The following is a 13,853-nucleotide window of genomic DNA, read 5'->3' on the forward strand; positions in this document are numbered from 1 at the left end:
CAAACAACAAAACTTTAAATATTTTAAACATTATTAGTAAACACTTTTGCATTGATAATTCGATTTCCTTCCTTTTGGTGTCATAAAACAACATTAAAATTTATTAACATGCGGGCAATTTGAAATTAGGAACGTACTGGACCGCGTGTTAGAATTGATTTCCAGCAGAAGGAATTCACAAAATATCCATTTTAAACTGATAATAGCATATGAATTAAACTGACGATGTGATGCACATTTTCATCCAGAAGTTGTTGATTTCAACAATTTGTTGTTTTTAACCATTTTAATTGGTTGCACTTGTAATGTTTCTGGAAAATTTTTCATGTCGATAAGCCACTCATTTTTCATTGGTCAGCTTCTTAATGTTTGCAAGAATGTAGATTCCAAAGATTTTAGTTTTCTGCAAAGAGATTTAAATTTAGTGACTTTTCTAAAATGTTGATTTAATTTTTCATATTGACGTACCAATTATTATAAACTATTTGAAGCAGTTCCAGTTAATTGTCCACCATTTTTTCATCGGTCAGCGTTTAAATGTTTTCAAGAACGTAGAATCCATAATTTTAGTTTTCTGCAAAGGGATATACATTTAGTGACTTCCTTAAAGTTTTATTTCATTTTTTATTTTCACTTACCTATTTTTATAAACTATTTGGTTATTTGTCTAAAATTTTCCATTTTTTTTTTATTTCTTGCAATTGACCACGAACTTCGTTGCACAAATAAGTATTGAAAACCACATGGTTTTTTCGTTGCATTTTAGGGTAGTGTTTTGTCAAAGTTTTCTCATATTATCTTCAACACCTTTTCAAAGATTTCGTCAACATTTTGGCAAATTGGAAGTAATTCGCAAACAATTTGAAGATGTATTGAAGATGAGCTATTTCAAGTCAAGTTGAATTTATGTTGAAAATTATATTTACCCTCAAACTGAAAAGTTGTCGCATTTGAAAAACGCTCATCTTGTGTTTATTGGGAAGATGAGAAACTGGCCATAAGTGAGCCTAAAATAACTTGCTGCCACTATACCTACCCAAATCGGTGAGTGTGGCAAGTTGTAGCAGACAATTAAAGTCTACGGCACCCATATGTTTGTGTATTTGACATTTGGATGGATTTTTCAGTAATCAGCTGATTGTAAAACGCAACCAATAAAGGTGTCACTGATCTTTAGGGTACATCTGTGACATGTAGATGCTAATGTAGAATGCTAATGGTTAAAAAAATTCTAAATAGGCAGTATTGCATTTCTATTTATTACCTATTCACTAATAAATATTCATGGTCTTATAATTGGAATTATTTTAAAATACAAATCAATAGATGATTTAGTTAATGTCAGACCATTAAATGATAAAGACCTAGTGCAGAGAATTCAAACAGTTCGAATATAATAATATTTGAAGTCCATTGAAGATGTATCAAATCTGTGAAAATCCTCCTCAAATTCATCATGATGGTTTCATTTTCAAACTTGATTATTGTGAACCATCGAGATATGCTAAAGCCATTGCAACAGATGAGCTTAGAGAAACACCGGAAAATGTTAGCAATGGTCTTATACAACTTCGACGTATATTGGAAGGTACGTTCAATTACAATATAGTAGATCAGTTGTATTAATTATATTTTGTCTCAATTACAGAAGAGAGTATAAACTATCCCAAAGATAATGACCAATGGCTTTTGAGTTTTTTAAGACCGGCACATTTTTATCCCGAATCAGCTCGAAAAATGGTTTGTTATAATTTAGAAAAAAAAAATGTTTGTAGGGTAAACAAGCAGGTAGAGTGAGACAAAATGCAATGATATACCAAGTTATTGGGTAGTTACTACATGATTCAAAAGAGTTTTAGGCTAGGCACTGACAAATGCTGTACATGACTCAATTTAGTCCATTGTGATACCACACGTGGCGAACTTCTCTCTTATCAATGAGTGCTGGCAGTATCAGTCCGAAAAAAGTAATCTCACGTATGAGCCAGAACAACAAACTTTTTTTGTGGTGTGAAGAAAGCGTATTGTGCAGAGAATGAGGCCGTCGAGTCGCGCCGCCGATTTCAGCCGCCGCCGACCATTTTTTGCCAGTCCACTCCGCCGCCGAGCATGTCGACTCATCTCGACTCAAATTTAGCCGCAACTTAATCCGCAACTTAATCCAAAATCGGTTTAAATCTGAAAAATGTATTAATATTTGTCGTATATTTTACCAAAATTTTGAACCTCTCGCCCACAATCAATCAATTTCAAGCTGCGCTAATAATTTTGAACAAATTTAGCTCAGAAAATTTGAATGAAATATAAATTTGATTGTAAGATTGATTGTACAACTAATCTCATTACCATTCGAATAACTTCAAATTGATTTTATAATGGATAATTGTCCGCCGCCGAAGAGACATATTTATATCGGCTCAGCCGTCAAGCCGCCGCCGGAGGCAAACATTTAGTGTAAGCCGCCGCATACAAAAATGGGTCGGCTTCATTCTTTGGTATTGTGTGGTGTACACCAGTGTTGGCAGAAGTAGGGGAAATTTCCTACATATAGTTTTTTTTTTCTAATATTTAGCGTCTTGTAGGGACGTAAGGGCACAATTTAAGGACTTTTTTACTCAACACAATTTTTAACAATTTTTACATTTTGTTGGCTCTAGAGGAGGAAATTAGAAGCCGGCAAGGCTTGATCTTTAACATTAGGGCTGTTTTCTTTTAGCACTGGATACCCTAAGCCCTGAAGGACTAAAAGAAAACAGGGTACTCGTTTATCCAGGACATCTCCAAAACTATGCAACACTGTCGTCAGCTGTTTAAAAACAATCACAGAAAAGAAGTGAAATCTTACATTTTTAATGTATGAAATGCTCAAATAGTAATAAATATATACTGCTGCGATTAATTATGACACTGTACCAGTTAGAATTTCATGTTTTTCGATAAATTAGTCACAATAAATTGCTATTGTGAATCGAAGTAGCGTCACTTTATCAAAATACAATCTGGCAACATCGGCGCGACTTGCACTGATGAGATGTTCTGGATAGAACACCAGTGCAAAGGGTGTTCTAGATAGCCCATACAAATGTTGCATCCAGCACTAAAAGAAAACAGCCCTAATGTGTGGTAAAACGGTTAACACTCGTGCCAAAAATAATCTACAAAAATTTGAAGAAAATTTTACCACAAATCTACGAAACCAACATAGAAAATTTTGTCAAGATTTTATTTTTTTTTATTTTATATTTATTGTAAAAGTAACCAAGCCTTTAGGCCAATATAAAAAAACTAAAAAATAACTTTAAATATAAAAGGAAAATTTTGTCAATATTTTATTTCTATAGAAAATTTTGTCAAAATTTTATTTCTATAAAAAAGTTTGCCAACATTTTATTTCTATAGAAAATTTTGTCAAAATTTTATTTCTATAGAAAATTGTGTCAAAATTTTATTCATATCGAAAATTTTTTAAGCTTTTTTTCTATAGAAAAATTTTTCAAAACTTTATTTCTATAGAAAATTTTGTCAAAATTTTATTTCTATAGAAAAGTTTGTCAAAATTTTATCCCTATAGAAAATTTTGTCAAAAAAAATTTTTTCTATAGAAAATTTTCTCAAAATTGTATTTTTTTTTGAAAATTTTCTCACCATTTTTGGTAGAATTCTACTGTGGCAACCATAAAAATACTCCAGCGATTAAATTTTGGTAATTTTTTGAAACTTACTTTGGTTCTTAATTCTAAATGTCTTCGGAACTATCAGAAAGAAAAGCAAATAAGAGAAAGAATAGAAGAATAGAAAGAAAGAATAGCAAAAAATAGGAATGGCTTACAGGGGAAATCTGATTGAAGAATAAACCAACAATAACAAAACAAAACGAATGAAGTAAGAGGAAGCACGCTCAAAATAAACCCAGCCAACTGCACTCAAATCGATGATTTGACAATGGCAAAGGAAAAGAGATATGTTTGTACGAATTTATTTCAAAATTTTATTTCTATAGAAAATTTGTCAACAATTTATTTCTATAAAAAATGTCAACATTTTATTCCTTTAGAAAATTTTGTCAAAAATGTTTTCTATAGTAAATTTTGTCAACAATTTATTTCTATAGAAAATTTTGTCAAAATATTATTTTATATTATAAATATTATTTCTATAGAAAATTTTGTCAACATTTTTTTCCATAGTTAATTTTGTCAAAATTTTATTTAGAATAAACCAACAATAACAAAACAAAACGAATGAAGTAAGAGGAAGCACGCTCAAAATAAACCCAGCCAACTGCACTCAAATCGATGATTTGACAATGGCAAAGGAAAAGAGATATGTTTCTACGAATTTATTTCAAAATTTTATTTCTATAGAAAATTTTGTCAAAATATTATTTCTATAGAAATAATACTGTTAAGTATTCAATAGAGTGGGATACTTTCTTTTTTTAGTAATTTTAATATTTAAGATGAATATAAAGATCAGTATCAAAACGAATTTCACAATGAATGAAATATATATAAATAGAGTTGCCATGTATGTTCATTGTCCTTTTAGAGTTGCCAGTATCCATATATAACACTCTTCCCTTACGGAGAGAACAAGACCCTCGGTCTCCGTACCCTTGTGGATCGCCTGACATCCTCAATTGGCTCCGCTACCTCTGAGTTAGATCTTCGGAACGGTGATTCTGTGTCACTCTGCCTCGTTGATACCGCTGGGGTAAAACCTGTGAATTCCGTAGAGCTCGATGGGGTAGAGTAATACACATTCTTCTCTTCCTCTCCCTCTGGCGAGCCCCCGGAATTTTATTCCTATAGAAAATTTTGTCAACAATTTATTTGTATAGAAAATTTTGTCAAAATATTATTTTATATTATAAATATTATTTCTATAGAAATTTTTGTCAAAAATTTTGTCCATAGTAAATTTTGTCAAAATTTTATTTCTTTTGAAATTTTTTTGAAAATTTTATTTCGATAGAAAATTTTTGGAATTTTTTTTTTATAGAAAATGTTTGGAAAATTTTATTTCTATAAATTTTTTTTTCAACAATTTACTTCTATAGGAAATTTTGTCAAAATTTTATTTCCACAGAAATTTTTTTCCAATTTTTATTCTATAGGAAATTTTTGTCAACATTTTTTTCCATAGTAAATTTTGTCAAAATTTTATTTCTTTTGAAATTTTTTTGAAAATTTTATTTCTATAGAAAATTTTTGGATTTTTTTATAGAAAATTTTTGGAAAATTTTATTTCTATAGTAAATTTTGTCAACATTTTATTTCTATAGGAAATTTTGTCAAAATTTTATTTCCACAGAACATTTTTCCAATTTTTATTCTATAGGAAATTTTGTCAAAATTTTATTTCTATAGGAAAAATTTTATTCTTATAGAAAATTTTGTGAACAATTTATTTCTATACAAAATTTTGTCAAAATTTTATTTCTATAGAAAATGTTGTCCAAATTTTATTTCTATAGAAAATTTTTATTTCTATTGAAAATTTTGTTAAAATTTTATTTACATAGAAGATTTTGTAAAAATTTTATTTCTATTGAAAATTTTGTTAAAATTTTATTTACATAGAAGATTTTGTAAAAATTTTATTTCTGTAGAAAATTTTGAAAAAAATTTATTTTTATAGAAAAATTTTTCAAAAGTTTATTTCAATAGAATTTCAATTTATGAAGAAGTACCTCTTTGCAAAATCTACCAAAATCAAGAATTCTAACAATCTACAAAACAGTACAAAAATTACTATTTTTTGTAAAATTCTATCAACTGTGGCAACCGGCTCAGGGGCCGGCTCTAAGCGTTATTGCTAAAGACACCATGTGCGTATTTCGTCTTCTTCTGGGAGATACCTCAAAAAGAGTAAAAAATAAACCAGAATATTTAATTAAATGATATTTAATCATAGTTTGAAGAAATGCTACATGGTATTTGGTAGGAGGTGATGACAAATCCATGAAACACCTTTAGCTACGCCTATGCCATTAAGCAAATACCGACAATCAAAGTTCTGCTCAAATGAAAAACATTTACATCACCTGATAGCTTGCAACTACCTTCCTAAATATGCCTTGAAAATAATTAAGAAAAAAAACCAAAAGTGTCGTTTATCTCCAAAACATGTTCCCTAATAAATATGTTTATATATGAATTCGTTTATTTCTTAGATTAAAAATTATTACAAATTTCGTCGAACATATTCGGAACATTTCATCGAATCATCGATTTCATCGGAATTACCAGCACTAAAGGATTTTTTTCACAATTTCACTGGATCTGTTCTACCCCAACGTGATCAACAGGGTCGACGAATAATAGTGTTTCTCGCTGGTAGTAAGTAAATTTATAAAAATTTATTTATTGCAGTATGTTTACAATTATTATGATGTTTTGTTTTCAGAATATTGGGATACCAACAAATTTGACAAAAATTTTTATTTAAAATCATTTTTCCTCCAATCCGAGTATTTGCGATCTGAACCGGAAACACAAATGTGTGGTATTACCATTATATTGGATATGTTGGATTTAACACTGCGACAAGCTCTACTTTACACACCCGCATATTGTAAATGTCTTGCGGATTACATTCAGGAAAGCATGGGAGTACGCTTCAAAGGTTATCACATTGTAAATCAACCTAAGGTCTTCAATATTGTTTATACTATAGCTAAACAATTTTTGAAGAAAAAATATGCCAAGAGGCTATATCTACATGGATCGGATATGTCGTCACTACATCGTTATATATCACCTGATTGCTTGCCTGAATGTTATGGTGGTACATTGAAAACTGCCCAACCATCATATGGTCCTCAATTCTATGAATTATTTCAGAAGTATCAAAACGATTACGTTAATTTTATGAAATATGCTTATAAATAAAATATAATAAAGCGATGGGGCGCACTAATTTTTTTATCAAAATTTTTATAATCTAACATTTGTACATGACAAATGAAAATATGTTTTCGCCTGCCGACAGTCGCTATGAGTGTGTTTTCACCCTGTTATACTCCAATTCCGGTGTAGAGTGATCAAAACCGGTGGACCGGTTTTTCGTTTTGCACCGATTGTCGGTTTTGTATAAAATCCCATTTTCGGTGGACTGGTAGAACCCGTGTTTTTAATATGATAAAAACCGGTTTTCGGTTTTTTATTTTTAATGTAAACTGAAATAAGAAAACAGGCCGAATGTATCTTCTGCGCACTTCCAACTCGTTTCTAAACAGTTCCATCAAAAAATATTCGTCCAAGATGTCAAATAAAATATGTTACTTTGGTTTTCTAAAGAAATCCCAGAGATATGTCAATGAAATATAAGCAAATCGTGCTTGTTCAATTACACACAAAAAAAACTGATTCAATCACGAAATTAATTGACCCAATTATTTTTTTAATTTAAACGTCTTCAATCACAGAAATGATAGTATTAATTAAAAAATTAATTAATAGTCAATTAAAAAATTAATCGATCCAATTAAAAAACTAACTGATCCAATTAAAAAATTAATTGATTCTATTAATTTGTGTGATTGATTTTTGTTTCAATTAAAAAATTTGTTGAATCAATTAAATTTTTAATTGAATATTTTTTAAAACTCAATTAAGATTTCAATTGGAAAAATTTTCGAAAATTTTTTCTGTGTAGGAGCATATATTTTGTCAACAAAAACTATGATAGTTCTTACGTTATTATTATTGACTTAATTTGTTTTTATTTATTTATTTATTACAAGATTTACAATCATAATAAATTATGAAAATAAATATAAAACAAGTATATACGGTCGTAAGTTCGGCCAGGCCGAATCTTATGTGGCCTCCACCATGGATTGCGTAGAAACTTCTACGAAAGACTGTCAGCCACAATCGAATTACTTGGGTTGTGGTATCTTAAAACTTCTTAACAACGTTTTCTATATTGTGAGTTAATCCATACGTGGTAAGTCTACAAATCATAGGTAAGTCTACAAATAATTACGAATCGATATGGAGTTTAGCACGGTACGTAAAGAGCCAGAATTGAAATATGGGGGTCGCTTATATGTGGGCTATATACAATTATGAACCGATTTGGATCGGTTTATATGGGGGCTACATATGATTATGGACTGATATGAACCACTTTTGGCATGGTTGTTAAATATCATATACTACCACCACGTACCAAATTTCAACCAGATCGGATGAATTTTTCTTCTCCGAAAGGCACCGGGTTTATATGGGGGCTATATATAATTATGGACTGATATGAACCAATTCCTGAATGGTTGTTGGATACCATATACTAACATCACGTACCAAATTTCAACCGAATCGGATGAATTTTGCTCTTCCAAGGGGCTACGGTTTATATGGGGGCTATATATAATTATGGACCGATTTCGACCAATTTTTACATTGATATTTGAGGCCATATATTAACACCACGTACCAAATTTCAACTGAATTAGATGAATTTTAGTCTTCCAAGAGGATCCGGAGGTCAAATCTGGTGATCGGTTTATATGGGGGCTATATATATTTATAGACCGATGTGGACTAATTTTTGCTTGGTCATTAGAGACCATATACTAACACCATGTACCAAATTTCAGCCGGAACGGATAAAATTTGCTTCTCTTGGAGGCTCTGCAAGCCAAATCTGGGGATCGGTTTATATGGGGCTATATATAATTATGGACCGATGTGGACCAATTTTTGCATGGTTGTTAGATACCATATACTAACACCATGTACAAAATTTGAGCCGGATCGGATGAAATTTGCTTCTCTTAGAGGATCCGCAAGCCAAATTTGGGGGATCGGTTTATATGGGGGCTATATATAATTATGGACCGATGTGAACCAATTTTTGCATGGTTGTTAGCGACCATATATAGCCCCCATATAAACCGATCCCCCGATTTGGTTTGCGGAGCCTCTAAGAGAAGCAAATTTCATCCGATCCGGCTGAAATTTGGTACATGGTGTTAGTATATGGTCTCTGACAACCATGCAAAAATTGGTTCATATCGGTCCATAATTATATATAGCCCCCATATAAACCGATCACCAGATTTGACCTCCGGAGCCTCTTAGACTTAAATTCATCTGATTCAGTTGAAATTTGGTACGTGATGTTAATATATGGCCTCAAACACCCATGCAAAAATTGGTCGATATCGGTCCATAATTATATATAGGCTCCATATAAACCGATCTCCAGATTTGACCTCCGGAGCACCTTGGAAGAGCAAAATTCTTCCCATTCGGTTGAAATTTGGTACGTGATGTTAGTATAGGGTATCCAACAACCATGCAGGAATTGGTTCCTATCAGTCCATAATAATATATAGCTCCCATATAAACCGATCCCCAGATTTGACTTCCGGTGCCTTTTGGAGAAGCAAAATTCATCCGATCTGGTTGAAATTTGGTATGTGGTGGTAGCATATGATATTTAACAACCATGTGAGTTGAAATTTGTGGATGACAGTCTTTCCATGGTGGAGGGTACATAAGATTCGGCCTGGCCGAACTTACGGCCGTATATACTTGTTTTTTCTACCTTTCTGTAGAAAATGAACTCTACTTGTCGAGACTCTTTAATACCGTCTTTAATATAACATTTCAGAAAAAATTCAATATTTTAATGCTTATCTACAGTGTTGTTACCGAAATTATAGCCAAGGAATTTTTTTAAGCGTTTTTGCAACTTTTGGGAAAAAACCGGTTGGACCGGTTACTTAATTTGTAAAACACCCCCATAGGTTTTAACAAATGTCCGGTTTTTTAGAACCGAGAAAATCCGAATTTCAAAAACCGTTTTTTTCATCACTCTATTCCGGTATTAACAAGGCCAATACACAATACTGAATAACACAATATGCTTTCCAATTGAATTTGGAATTGTGTTGTTTTTTTTTAATGTCAAACAAACATTTAATTGATTGTTTAATTAAAACAAAGATCAAACACAAAGAAGTTGTATCAATCAATTGATGATTGATACTTTAAGTAACAATTTAATTGAATCAATTAATTTCGTGATTTTGTATTAAATAAAAAATAAGATTTTCTGTGTAATATTCTGAGGTGGCTTTTAATATACCGACGCAACAAAGGCAATGATTGGGCCGAATTAAATTGCATGTAGCTGTGTTGCTGAAACAAACACAGTTTGGAACTTTACGTAAAATCGTCAAAATATAATTGTTTTCTTTATAATATTCAGTGAAACCTCACAAAATTGTCCACTCTGAAAACCTGACACCTCGTAAAAGAGCACAATTGTCGTTTTCTATATTAGAACATTTAAATCATAACTGGACACATCCCAAATGTGGACGAACTTTAGGCGACTTCGGTTGTTCACTTTTAAGAGGTTTTACTGTGAACCCATCATGTCAAAATAGAAAATTTTGTCAAAATTTTATTTCTTTAGAAAATTTTGTCAAAATTTTATTTCTATAGAAAAGTTTTTCAAAATTTTATTTCTATAGAAAATTTTGTCAACATTTTATTTCTTTAGAATTTTTATTTTGAAAATTTTATTTCTATAGAAAATTTTGTCAAAATTTTATTTCTATGGAAAATTTTGTCAAAAGTTTATTTCTATAGAAAATTTTGTCAAAATTTTATTTCTATAGAAAATTTTGTCAAAATTCTATTTATATTGAAAATTTTGCCAAAATTTTATTTCTATAAGAAATTTTATCAAAATTTTATTTCTACTGAAAAATTTGTTAAAATTTTATTTCTATAGAAAATTTAGTCAAAATTTTATTTCTATAGAAATATTTCTCAAAACTTTAGTTTTTATTGAAAATTTTTATTTTTATAGAAAGTTTTGTCAAAATTGTATTTTATATAAAATTTCAAATCTAAAATGTCAAATCTTCATTTCTTTTTGTCAAAATGTTATTGTTATATAAAATGTTGTCAAAATTTTGTATTTAATGAAAATTTTTATTTTTTATAAGAATTTTTTTATATTAAATTTAATCAAATCCTCATTTCTATAGAATTCTTTGTCAACATTTTATTTTTATATAAAATTTTGTGAAATTTTTTATTTTAAATTTTTTATTTAAAATTTTGTCAGAACTACATTTCTACAAAGATTTTTGTCAAGATTTTATTTCTATAGAAAATGCTATCAAAATTTTATTTCTATAGAGATTTTTGTCAAAATTTTATTTCTATAAAAAATGTTGTCAAAATTTTATTTCTACAGGAAATTTTGTAAAAATTTTATTTCTATGGAAAATTTTGTCAAAATTCTATTTCTACAGAAAATTTTGTCAAAATTTTATTTCTATAGAAAATTTTGTCAAAATGTTATTTCTATAGAAATATTTCTCAAAATTTTATTTCTATAGAAAATTTTGTCAAAATTCTATTTCTACAGAAAATTTTGTCAAAATTTTATTTCTATAGAAAATTTTGTCAAAATGTTATTTCTATAGAAATATTTCTCAAAATTTTAGTTTTTATTGAAAATTTTTATTTTTATAGAAAGTTTTGTCAAAATTTTATTTATAAAAAATTTTGTCAAATCTTCATTTATATAGACATTTTTGTCAAAATGTTATTTTTACATAAAATGTTGTCAAAACTTTATATTTAATGAAAATTTTTTATATTTTTGCTATATAAAATTTTGTCAAATCTTCATTTCTATATAGTTTTTTGTCAACATTTTATTTTTATATAAAATTATTTTATTTTATTTAAAATTTACATTTCTACAGAGATTTTTGTCAAGATTTTATTTCTATAGGAAATGTTATTAAAATTTTATTTCTATAGAAATTTTTGTCAAAATTTAATTCTATAAAAAATGTTGTCAAAATTGTATTTCTATAGAAAATTTTGTCGAAATTTTATTTCTATAGAAAATTTTGTCAAAATTTTATTTCTATAAGAAATTTTGTCAAAACTTTATTTCTATGTAAAATTTTGTCAAAATTTTATTTCTATAGAAAATTTTGTCAAAATTCTATTTCTATTGAAAATTTTGTCAAAATTTTATTTCTAAAGGAAATTTTGTCATAATTTTATTTCTAAAGGAAATTTTGTCAAAAATTTTATTTCCACAGAAAATTTTGCCAAAATTTTATTTCTATAGAAAATTTTATCAAATATTTATTTCTATGGAAAATTTTATTTTGTACTTCTATGTCGGAGAGGAATTTTTTTGCAAAATCTACCAAAATACCGAGAATCCTACCAATCTACCAAACCAGAGTGAATGAAAATACTCCTCTTCAGTGATGCCAATTTTGTCAAAATTCTATTTCTATTGAAAATTTTGTCAAAATTTTATTTCTAAAGGAAATTTTGTCAAAATTTTATTTCTAAAGGAAATTTTGTCAAAATTTTTCTACAGAGATTTTTGTGAAGATTTTATTTCTATAAAAAATGTTGTCAAAATTTTATTTCTATAGAAAATTTTGTCAAAATTTTATTTCTATAGAAAATGTTGTCAAAATTTTATTTCTATAGAAAATGTTGTCAAAATTTTATTTCTATAGAGATATTTCTCAAAATTTTAGTTTTTATTGAAAATTTGTATTTTTATAGAAAAATTTGTCAAAATTGTATGTTGTATAACATTTTGTCAAATCTTCATTTCTATAGAGATTTTTGCCAAAATATTATTTTTATATAAAATGTTGTTGAAATTTTATTTCTATAGAAAAATTCGTCAAAATTTAATTTCTATAGAAAATTTTGTCAAAAATTTTATTTCTATAGAAAATTTTATCAAATATTTATTTCTATGGAAAATTTTATCAAATATTTATTTCTATGGAAAATTTTATTTTGTATTTCTATGTCGGAGAGGAATTTTTTTGCAAAATCTACCAAAATACCGAGAATCCTACCAATCTACCAAACCAGAGAGAATGAAAATACTCCTCTTCAGTGATGCCAATTTGGTGCTTTTAGCAACAAATTTAGTGCTTTTTGATTTCTAAAAAGCACCAAATTGCCTTTTTGGTGCCTTTCCAAAAAAAAAGCACCGACTTAGTGCTTTCTGCCATTTTCATTTAGTGCTTTTGGTGCTTTTTTTCATTTTGCGCAGTATTAAGTTTCATTGATACAAAAATTAGGATTAGACTTTCAGGAGCTTTAGAAACTCAACTTAATTTTTGATTGTTATGAAGGTGGTATTGATGATTTGAAATTAATATTTTTATTGAAGGTATTCTGTAGAAAAGTCTAACGACGAGTGCTGAAGTTTGGAACTTGATAAAGATGTCATTAAAAACGTTTGTATTAAATTCGCAAAAGCACGCACAACAGAAATAAGCAATAGACTCCTTCCATATAAGAATATTTTGAAAGTTGAAAGACATTACTGATCAAACTGAATTGGATGAAAGCATTAAAACAAGGTGTATACTTGAATAGCGGTTCATAGTTTCATAAAATTACAAATTGAATACACAAAAGTTCTATAATACATCTTCGGAAAATTTTTGTTTTGTTTTTTTTTTAGTAGATTATTTAAGTTTCGATTTTGGTTGGAAGTGGTATGTTAGAATTTATAATATATTTTTAGTGCTTGGGGAGTTGGCAACACTGCTCCTTTTGTATTTGTATTTTCATTCTCTCTTAGTGTGTAAATATAACCATAGCGATAGGCGGTAGGCGAAACATTTTTGCCGCAACGGCAAATACAATAAGCTTGACGGCGAATAATTCCCTTTTTCACGTTTCCTAGCGTTTTTGTTGTCAATACAGCACGCTTTGACAATATTAAACAATGAAGTTGAATAAAAACATACAATGGCTTGTTATTTGTTGAGTTATTTCAAGAAAAAATAATCTACACGTGCCCAGGCAACAGCA

At 28.7% G+C, this 13,853-nt stretch overlaps 1 protein-coding gene and 1 long non-coding RNA gene across 2 annotated transcripts; one reads left to right on the forward strand and one right to left on the reverse strand.

Annotated features, from left to right (window-relative positions):
* Positions 1-955, reverse strand: LOC142227513 (uncharacterized). Its single transcript, XR_012719870.1, has 3 exons — positions 639-955; positions 469-574; positions 1-403 (listed from the first exon to the last, which is right to left on the reverse strand). It is a non-coding gene; the product is annotated as an uncharacterized LOC142227513 (long non-coding RNA).
* A 382-nt stretch (positions 956-1,337) lies between these two features.
* Positions 1,338-6,919, forward strand: LOC142223536 (clavesin-1-like). Its single transcript, XM_075293416.1, has 4 exons — positions 1,338-1,588; positions 1,649-1,740; positions 6,176-6,341; positions 6,409-6,919. Exons 1-4 carry the CDS (start codon positions 1,420-1,422, stop codon positions 6,891-6,893), a joined length of 912 nt encoding a protein of 303 aa, XP_075149531.1. The 5' UTR covers positions 1,338-1,419; the 3' UTR covers positions 6,894-6,919.
* Positions 6,920-13,853: the final 6,934 nt, after the last annotated feature.

Source organism: Haematobia irritans, chromosome 2 (genome assembly GCF_050003625.1).
Source record: "Haematobia irritans isolate KBUSLIRL chromosome 2, ASM5000362v1, whole genome shotgun sequence".
In the NCBI taxonomy this organism is placed as follows: Eukaryota; Metazoa; Arthropoda; class Insecta; order Diptera; family Muscidae; genus Haematobia; species Haematobia irritans.

Coding starts and splice junctions, on each gene's coding strand:
- LOC142223536 (XM_075293416.1), top strand. CDS start 1,420: ATGTATCAAATCTGTGAAAATCCTCCTCAAATTCATCATGATGGTTTC. Junction 1,741..6,175: donor CCGAATCAGCTCGAAAAATG/GTTTGTTATAAT, acceptor TTTATTTCTTAG/ATTAAAAATTATTACAAATT. Junction 6,342..6,408: donor AATAGTGTTTCTCGCTGGTA/GTAAGTAAATTT, acceptor TTTTGTTTTCAG/AATATTGGGATACCAACAAA.